This window comes from Nicotiana sylvestris, chromosome 11, assembly GCF_000393655.2.
Source record: "Nicotiana sylvestris chromosome 11, ASM39365v2, whole genome shotgun sequence".
NCBI classification, from domain to species: Eukaryota; Viridiplantae; Streptophyta; class Magnoliopsida; order Solanales; family Solanaceae; genus Nicotiana; species Nicotiana sylvestris.
Window position 1 is genome coordinate 112,330,699 of NC_091067.1, and position 10,235 is coordinate 112,340,933.

The 10,235-nt window shown below is 36.7% G+C and overlaps 1 protein-coding gene across 2 annotated transcripts; it reads left to right on the forward strand.

Moving 5' to 3' along the window:
• The first annotated feature begins 1,662 nt into the window (after window positions 1-1,662).
• LOC104240036 (uncharacterized) lies at window positions 1,663-9,445 on the forward strand. Of its 2 annotated transcripts, XM_009794821.2 has the most exons (4): window positions 1,663-1,902; window positions 2,271-3,117; window positions 6,336-6,634; window positions 8,131-9,445. In XM_009794821.2, exons 2-4 carry the CDS (start codon window positions 2,998-3,000, stop codon window positions 9,062-9,064), a joined length of 1,353 nt encoding a protein of 450 aa, XP_009793123.1. In that variant the 5' UTR covers window positions 1,663-1,902; window positions 2,271-2,997; the 3' UTR covers window positions 9,065-9,445. The 2 variants fall into 2 exon arrangements, with proteins under 2 accessions (XP_009793123.1, XP_070019067.1); XM_070162966.1 differs by lacking the exon at window positions 1,663-1,902 and having other exon boundaries at window positions 3,042-3,117; window positions 6,197-6,634.
• The last annotated feature ends 790 nt before the right edge of the window (window positions 9,446-10,235 follow it).

Below are 10,235 nucleotides of genomic sequence, written 5' to 3' on the forward strand. Positions count from 1 at the left end.
TCTCCAAATAAATACTATGAGCTAATATAATTTAATTAATTATATAAATTTAATATATATATATATATATGGATTAAATAAATAAGTCTTAATCCGTTGGGCTAGCTCATTTAATTGGGCTACAAGTGATGAGCTCACTTCATTAGGCCCAAAATGTCATCTTCCTAGAAGCCCAATTTTGTGACACATGTCAAATGACGTGGCACGCCAAGTCAAACTGAAGAGCCAATAGGATTATGCCATGTATCAAAATGACAAGGCATGCCAAGTCACATTAAAAGGCCAATAAAACCGTCCCACGTGTGCAAGTGACATGTTTGGCCAATCAAAATACGGCCTTGTCATGCTTCAGTTTGATTGGCCGGAAAGAGTTTTGTCATGCCCCGAACCTGGGGGCGAGACCGGCACCCGGTGCCTCACTTATGCTTGCGTACCAACTTACGCTAAGGGACTCTGGACATATTCTGTCAGTTAGTGCAGTATGATGGGCTTGTAGGCCTTGTATGTATATTTGGTTGGTTTGTCAGCTGTAGTAAGTACGACGGCCTTGTCGGCACGCCCCAAACCTGAGAGGCGAGACCAGTTTGTTCTTACCATAACTCTTCCCTTCCACAACTATAAATAGGGTTTTCGCAACTTAGAAAGACACCAGAAGATATAACAAGAAGCAAGAGAGAGCTCGTGGATCAAATGCAGCAAATTTCTCTACAAGTTTCAAGCTTCAAGTAATTAAGTTCAAGCTTAAGAACGACGAACAAATCAAGGTTCAAGGAGTACAAGTTCAAATCAAAGTTCGTGCTAGTTGAATTCAAGATCATTGTTCGTGGCAACAATATAGATTCAAGATCAAGCTCAAGGGCCCTTGAATTTATTTGTTATTGGAAAGAAGAATCATAGGAGTTATAAAGATTGTACACTCATATTATTTGAAATCAAATACTACGATTGTCGCAATATTTTCGGTCCTGATTTTATTTTCTCGACGCAAATTTATTGTCTACACTTCCTTTTTAGTTTTAGTGGCACATTCTTATTACACAAGTTCGCTGGATGCTAATCTTCATTTCATCTATACCGCCCCCATACGGCGAGTGACATCCTCGTCAATCTCCCTATTCCCTTGGATAGCTGATCTAAGATATTTGAAACTTCCTCTCTTGGGATGACTTGTGAGTCAAGCCTCGCTTCCACGTTCGTTCCTCCCGCCATGTTGCTGAACTTGCACTATACGTATTCTATCTTAGTCATGCTCAACCTGAAACCTTTAGACTTTAGGATATATCTCCAAACCTCCAACTTTTCGTTAACACCATCCCACGTCTCATCAATCAATAGTATATCATCACCAAATAACATACACCATCACATTTTCCGGTGAATTGGACAATACTATGATATTCCCAATATTTGTATTTGGATTCTTTACTTTGTTTGAATCTCTACGAATTCCTTTCCATCGAGAGGGAAGGGATTTTGCTCTCTTTAACGTAAGTGTTTTAGTTTAATTAGGTATAAAGTTTAAGAAAATAAATTTTGTACCTTTAAAAAGTCGTGTAAAATATTAGAATTTAGAAAGAAGCATTTTATTTATATTTTAAAATGGATTTAAAAGGAAAATAAAACACTTAAATTAAAAAGGAGGTAATTAATTGTTCACAATCTCCACGCGATGAATGTTGAATTCGACAATTCATCCTCAACATCACTGCCGTCCCACAATTTACACTAGAGTTTTCCAAAACCAATGGCCAGAAGTCGAAAAGCGTCGCTCCAAACCCAATTGAGCTGCATCCTCTGTTCACAGCTTGAGAAACCTAAATGGAAGATGAAATTGCCTTTTCCCACTACTCAGTTCTACAAAAAATATCAACAAAAGGCCTTCTATTCTGTGTTGCTATGAAGGTTACTTTACTCTGCTTTATTTGTACTCTGAACCTTTGGCATTTTGATTTGATCTCGATGTGGTTTGAGAATTTTTGTCTAACTAGAATTTGGGGTCATTTATCTTTTCAATGAATTTCACTAAAAATTAACTTGAACAAGAAACAAAATAGGGAACGGAGACTGCACAAACTAAGAAAATTTTCAAAGTAAGCAGAAAATAAGATTCAACTATATGCATGCTTTTTTTTAATGAACATGGAGTTCAAGAACATGCTTGTACACCAAAGAAGGAAGTGAAAGGGGCCATGGGGGTTGGGGGAAGGTAACTGTTCTAAATAGTTCTATGCATCTAAAAATTTTGCTAATACATACACCATATACAACAGAAACTATTGGTTCTGCTGCAAGGAAGAATGAGACACTAGATATACAACTGGAGCCATATCTAGAAGGATGCCATGATAGAACAATCCACTAGAAGATGTTGCAGCGCAAAATCCAACTGTACCAGCTGGGCGAGGAACACGTAATGACATCGGAGTTTGTGAAATAATAGGCCTGTGTTGCACGGTAATTCTAGTGAAACCAGTGATAGAGTAAGATTTACCATCCTTTTCATAAAATCCAATCATCTGATCTAGGAATCGGTCTTCCAAATCAAAATGTTGTCGTCCTTTATGCTAGCATTAAAACTTGGATATACTCCACTAACACTAGTGTCGGGAATTGACATTAATGGGTTAGAATCAACAGAAAAACTTGCCTCACGAGCTCCCACAGCGCTCTCAAAACCGTTCTTAGCACCACTGCTAGAAGTTGTACAACCATGGACTCCAATATGATCGGCAATTGATAATGGCAATCTTGCAGTGTTAACGATTGGACCAACTTGAGTGGCTTCAACCAACTCTTTGGTGATTAACTCTTCCATTTCATACCCAACACTATTGCCTGGATGAGTGTACATTCCAGCGCCACCAGCAAAAGATGGTTGCCAGCTAAGTGATGGAGATGTCCTAGCGCCAACCCCGCGCCACGCTTCAGAGGTGCCCTCTGCCGCCTGCCGGTACAGTGATTAGGTCTTCTACACCTAGCAGGAACTCATCATCCACAATGGGAAGTGTACTATTCAACTCACTAACAACAACAATACCAAACGGGAAATTCTCAGGGTTAATACCGGGTGGTCCTTCAATAGCATCAGTCATGCAGTTGGCAACCGTTCTAGTAAAGGTAACATCCCTGTCTCAAAAGCTTCAGTCACATAGTGATTGGCCATTGTAATTGTCCTCCACAAGGTCCATTCAACTTCTCATTTTTTTGTCCTTGTGAAGGTTCAGTAGTACCAGCATCAACACTAGTGATATCATGAATGCTTCTTCTCCTCTTCGCCTTATTATTGTATTTTAATCGACTGAAGAACTTCTGCGCATGGCTTGCCACCTGTGTTGGTGTTCTGGATACCCCATAGTGCCTAGTTATACTTCTCCAATCACCTCTTCCATATTCTCCAACCCCTCGAGAAACAACCTATGACAGGAAATAAGATTGAAAGAAGTTACTAGCCTTGGAATTTAATTCTGGAAGTAAATTGCAAGACAATATCTGTTTAAACCTAATACACTCGCTCAATTAACGGACACTTTTTATGCATCTTAGACTTTCTACTGGTTATACATACATTTTTAACTTCCATTTATATCCAATGAACACATCTAATAAATTTGAATTACCAAGTTTGGTGTTATTTCAGCAAACATTTATCTCTACTGACGACCCGCAACCTAACCGGGAAACTACAATTTACGCTAATAATATGTTATTTTGATTTTTATTGGATCATCCCACTTATCACAAAGAGATGTTTATAGAATCATCTCCTCAAGCACCACATCATTCCTTGTCGCAATTGTCCCTCTCAATTCAACAACAGTTCCTCTTTTGGCTTCTCAAATTGTTGTAGGCTTTATTTCTCTTATCTTCGGAAAAAATTAAATGGAACAGTATTTTCCAACAGAAAAGCAGAGTTTCTCTGAAATCAATAGAACGCTCGCTGAAGCGAAGTATGGTCCAAAGATTCTTTTTTTTTTGTTGTTGTAAGCCCATCCTCACCAAGAAAAGAAGAGAAATACAAATATTGTATACTAGAAAATTTTCCCATTAAATCAAACAAACTTTTTATGTTAGTGAAAAAATCAAACAAACTTTAGAAGTTCTAATCACGAGAGAGAGACAGAGATGGAAACTTGACAAGTCCAATCCAGTTGAAAAATCCTAGTGTGTGTGTTGGGGGGGGGGGGGCAGCTTTTAAGCACCTAAACTATCATCAGGTATCTTTGGATAAATTTCTTTAATAAATATATGCTTTTGTCCCTTCTTTAAGTCTCTAGTGACTAAGGTTTGATACTGAAGTTAATCCATTCGGAAGCTAAATTAGAGTATGGGATAAGGCTACAGAATTATGATTGACTGTACTTTGTGATTAATGCTTTTCTGCTAAGTGTGCTAGTATTTTTAGAGTCCTGAAACATCTGTACTTCAACGGGAAAACCAAAAGAAGAAAAAAGAATTATCTGCCAATTTTGATCGAGGAATTAATTACTGATTCAATGTTCCTCTATTTAAAGTGGTTAGGATTCTTTTCCTTTTCCATATGTTAGACATCATGATATCCTTATGATTTAGTCGCCATAAAGTTTTAAAGCATAACCGTATATCAAACATTATATATTTAATGGCATATGGCTGTTGGGAGTTGTATTAATGTATATCCTTAGTTGTAGTATCAAGCATTGGACTATTGCTCCTGCCTGAGTATCATGTTCGGTAATTGAACTCTTGAGAAGGAAAATTCGGGAATGAAACCTTAGACCCCCTGAGTTTAATGTTTTCTCAGCTTCATAACAAATTAGCCTTTTGGTTTCTGTTGATAGCATGAGCTATTCTAACTGCTAAGGACTTACTCTGGACCTCTAAATTTATCCTTTTCGTACTTTTTATTTGGAGGGTCAAGGATCCTTGAGAGTCGAATAAATTTTCAGCATTTTATCATATTAAGGTTGTCATCAGTGATTTGTTTACAATTGAGAGGCATTTATAAGTTGTTAGCTTCTAATTTGTCCATTATGTGATAGCCATTTGATGAATGCCCATTTTGGTATTTTTTGCAACATGGTCCTTCCACAAGATACTATGTGGAAGTTATTCACTTTGAAATCTTTTGAATTACTTGAAATAATTGTCTCTCCGAAGAACCAAAATTTTAAGTATTTTAGCTGTTAAATGGTAACTTTGTTCTGGCAAAGATAGCAAGATTCTCTAGACTGGTGCTTTATGGTTTGGTTGCATTTGGTTTGAAATTCACGCTAAAACATTTCAAAGTCGAATCATTTGATATACCATATGTTCAACTGGGCTTTCTTTTGCTTTATGTGGTGCAAGACAAATGCACATTCAAGAGTTAAGTTAGTGGGTGTGAAGTACCACCAGCTGCTCCTTTGTGTCAATGGGTGCAAACTTGTTATAAATATATGTCTTCTAATTTTTTTTTAACTATATAATCTGAGCTATAGCAGCAAGTATGGGTACTCCATTTCGGAGAATTTACATCCTCTATCTGTAAAGCAATAGATCTCTTTCAGATATCTTCTTGATTGGTCTCTAACAAGAATAGAAAGATATGCTTCATTGATGTAGTTGTACTTCAGCTTGAACACAATTTGTTGTCGTTATATCTCATAATGAAACCTTCTTCCTAATAGTTAAAAAAAATGATGATCTCTTAATTATATACTCTTTTTAGACCTGATGCGGTAGAGATCTGTAGGTTCTATTTCAAATATAGAAATATCTGGTCAAACTCTTATTGTTTTGCTTCATCATACAAATCTCTGTCCGTATTCTATTTTACCTTCCCAGAGTGAGTTCATTAATCAGACATTTACTGATTAATTTTGCGTTAAATGGTTGAAAGCCTTTTAAAATAAATATAAAGTAGCTAATACAGGAGCAATAGTCACAAAAGTAAAAAAAAAATTCCGCAAAGTCACATGATACTGTGTTAATCCTGCTTAGTTAGCCAGTAGCCTCATCAAAGTCTTTTATTTCAGTGAACTTTAGTTGTTTTACTCCACGTTGATGTACAACTTAACATCTAGGAACAAAGTTGTCGTTGTGGTCATTCTGTTTTAATGTGCCACCTGCCCGTTCCCTTATCAGTTGCTCTCATTACTGTAATTAAAATTAATAGCTGATTAAAAAAGTAGGAGTCTTGCTGCCATTCTTTCTGTTAACCAAGTGTCAGTGGGTACAGAAAATCATAAATAGATGCAACAAATATTTATGCCGGTCTTTGTCATATATGGAAGTCATCCGCTTTGGGAATACTCTTCAGAAACTTTCCCTTTCACATCAGAAAGCACTGTAGATCTAACAAAATGAACCCTGACCAGACATGCAATAGCTCCTCTTGGACTAAGGAGGAAGACAGAGCATTTGAAACTGCCCTAGCCATTTATGCTGGAGATAGCGATCAATTGATGAAGATTGCTGCAGCAGTTCCACGGAAATCTATTCCAGAAATCTTGCAACATTATAAAAAACTTGTTGATGATATAAATGATATCGAGGCTGGAAAAGTTCCGCTACCTCGATATGGGAGAATGCAAGGTTGTTCCAGCCGCAGAAGTAGATTATCTGGAGCAGAGGTAGAACGGCGAAAAGGGGTCGCTTGGACTGCAGAAGAACACAGGTGAGGTTTTTTCTGCAAATTTGGTAATTACCATGTTAGTTTGCTTTGAAATATCTGGCTAAATTGATGATTATCTAATCTCTACAATAATGTGTTTCTTAATGGTTGAATAAATTTCATTGCTTACTGTAAGGATTAAGAAGTTCTTTGCAACAAAATGCTTTTTCTTCCCTTTATTTTTGAGGTTGACAACAATTCCGTCAATTTGGACCAAAGCCGCCGACAAAACTGTGCTAATATGTAATCATCTCTAAAATCCATTTTTAATTATATATGGATGTAGTATATGTAAATGTATAATAGACAGTTGGTCCTAAGCAATGTCTTGCACGAATTTAAGTGGATCTTGTGTGAATTTTTAAAGAAAAAATGCCACTCTGAAAAATTGGTATCTGACAATATGGAAGAGAGCTCATCTGCTTTGGCTAGTAATTTCTTCAATTTTTTTTTTAGCCTTTTTTTTTCCTCAAGAAAAATTAAAACGCAATGCTTTTTTTTGTGTAAGTTTGTCTTTTTCACAGAAGAGTGGAGTACAGCTCGAAATCAATTTTGTAACGTAAGTCATTGCGTCATCAGTATATTTGTTATTCACAAACAGATGCGTGATATACTATATATGGACAAGTTATTATAGACATCAGACTTATAAAGGCTTCAATCTAGCTCATGCTGGAAACACTTGTGAAATTTGTTGCTGACGAAAAGTGATGTGAACAATATAGGTATAGCCCATCAAGCTTAGTCCATTTATAGTTTCTTCTTTAGCACCTTATTGAATACCATGCGAAGAGCCAGTTAGATGCTGGCAATAAATGATTAGGTCAAATAAACTAGGGCAAATTGATGTATTGGGAAAACTTTCTAGTATGCAATATTTATATTTCTCTTTCTTTTCTTGGTGAGGATGGGCTTACAGCAACAACAAAAAAATATTGGACCCTACTTTGCTTCAGCGAGCGTTCTACTGATTTCAGAGGAGCTCTGCTTTTCTGTTGGAAAATACTGTTCCATTTAATTTTTACTGAAGATAAGAGAAATATAGCCTACAACAATTTGAGAAGCCAAAAGAGGATCTGTTGAATTGAGAGGGACAATTGCAGCAAGGAATGATGTGTGAGTGAGGAGATGATTCTATAAACATCTCTTTCTAGATAAGTGGGATGATTCAATAAACATCAAAATAACATCCACTAGTGCCATATTATTGGTGTAAATTGTAGTTTTATGGTTAGGTTGCGGGTCGTCAGTAATGATAAATGTTTGCTGAAATAACACCAAACTAGGTAAATCAAATTTATTAGATGCGTTCATTGGATATAAATGGAAGTTAAAAATGTCTGTATAGTCAAACCGACCTGTGAGTAGAAATCTAAGATGCATAAGAAGTGTCTGTAATTGAGTGAGTGTATTAGGTTTAAGCAGATATTGTCTTGCAATTTATTTCCGAGATTAAATTCCAAGGCTAGTAACTTCTTTCAATCTTCTTTCTTTCATAGGTTGTTTCTCCAGGGGTTGGAGAAATATGGAAGAGGTGATTGGAGGAGTATATCTAGGCACTGTGTGGTATCCAGAACACCAACACAGGTGGCAAGCCATGCGCAGAAATTCTTCAGTCGGTTAAAAGACAATAATAAGGCGAAGAGGAGAAGAAGCATTCATGATATCACTACTGTGGATACTGTTACTACTGAACCTTCACAAGGACAAGAAACTGAGAAGTTGAATGGACCTTGTGGAGGGCAATTACAATGGCCAATCACTGACTATGTGACTGAAGCTTTTGACATAGGGATGTTTCCTTTACCGGGGCCAGTTACCAACTGCATAACCGATGCTATTGGAGGACCATCCAGTGTTAACCCTGAGACTTTCCCGTTTGGTACTGCTGTTGTTAGTGAGTTGAATAGTTCACTTCCCAATATGGATGATGAGTTTTTGCTAGGTGTAGAAGACTTAATCACTGTACCGACACAGGGCACCTCTGAAGCGTGGCGCGGGGTTGACACTAGGTCATCTACATCACTTAGCTGGCAACCATCTTTTGTTGATGGCACTGGATTGTACACTCATCCAGTCAATAGTGTTGGGTATGAAATGGAAGAGTTAATCACCAAAGAGTTGGTTGAAGCCACTCAAGTTGGTCCAATTGTTAACACTGCAAGATTGTCATTATCAATTGCCGATCATATTGGAGTCCATGGTTGTACAACTTCTAGCAGTGGTGCGAAGAACGGTTTTGAGAGCACTGTGGGAGCTCTTGAGGCAGGTCTTTCTGTTGATTCTAACCCATTACTGTCAATTCCTGGCACTAGTGGTAGTGGAGAATATCCAAGTTTTAATGCTAGCATAATGGACAACAACATCTTTGATTTGGAAGACCTATTCCCAGATCAGATGATTGGATTTTATGAAAAGGATGGTAAATCTTAATCTATCACTAGTTTCACTAGAATTACCATGCAGCGCGGGCCTATTATTTCACGAACTCCAATGTCATTACGTGTTCCTCGCCCTGCTAGTACTGTTAGATTTCGCGCTGCAACATCTTCTAGTGGATTGTTCCGTCATGGCATCCTTCTAGATATGGCTCCAGCTGCATATCTAGTGTCTCAATCTTCCTAGCAGTAGAACCAAAGGCTTCAGTTGTATATGGTGTATGTATTAGCAAACTTTTTAGATGCATAGAACTATTTCGAACAGTTACTTCCCCCCAACCCCATGCCCTCTTTCACTTCTTTCTGTCCTTTGGTGTACAAGCATGTTCTTAAAACTCCATGTTCATAAATAAAAGCATGCTTTAGTTGTATTGAATCTTATTTTCTGCTTACTTTCAGAATTTTCTTAGTTTGTGCAGTCTCCCTCCATGTTAATCTTTTGTGAAATTCATTGATTGGTCCAAACAATTACGGAGATCTAGCTAGTTTGACATTCATCACTAGAGCTTTTCAAAGTACAAATTAGTTTTCAAAACAATTCTGATGGTGCAGAAAATCTTTTTAGTATAAATGGATTTTAATTGTTTACTTTTCTTTATACAGAAATACCATTATATTTGTGCCGAGCTTTCCTTGTATTGATATGTACTAAATAGTATAACATGGGCATTTAAAGTAATTCACTCTAATATGTAGTTAGTTTCTATCTTAAACTCTCTATCAAACTCGTCAAATTATGAGAAATGATAAAACATAGTTAGCAATAACTCTGTGTGTAAGACTTTAGTATCTCCTATATGTATCATTAATTACAATGTCATTGCCCAACCTGTTGTTAATTACTTTTCCTCTTTGGTCCTCAAATTTGCGTGTTCAAGGCATTGAAGATTCTGTTTTTATCCCCTACTATTTTCTAAACTAACATATTCTCTTTGAGCGCTATAAAATTATAGCGGTACATTTCAATCTTGAAAATTGCATTATAATCATTTTTCCTTAATTAGACATATGGTAACTCTGACTGTGTGAGCTTGCTCACATTATCAGTTAGAGGCGGAGTTATGATTTCAATTTTATGGGTTTTGAATTTAGAATGATGATTTTAAATGTTACTAACGGGTTTTAAATTTAATATTTATACATATTTAATAAAATTTTTAACATAA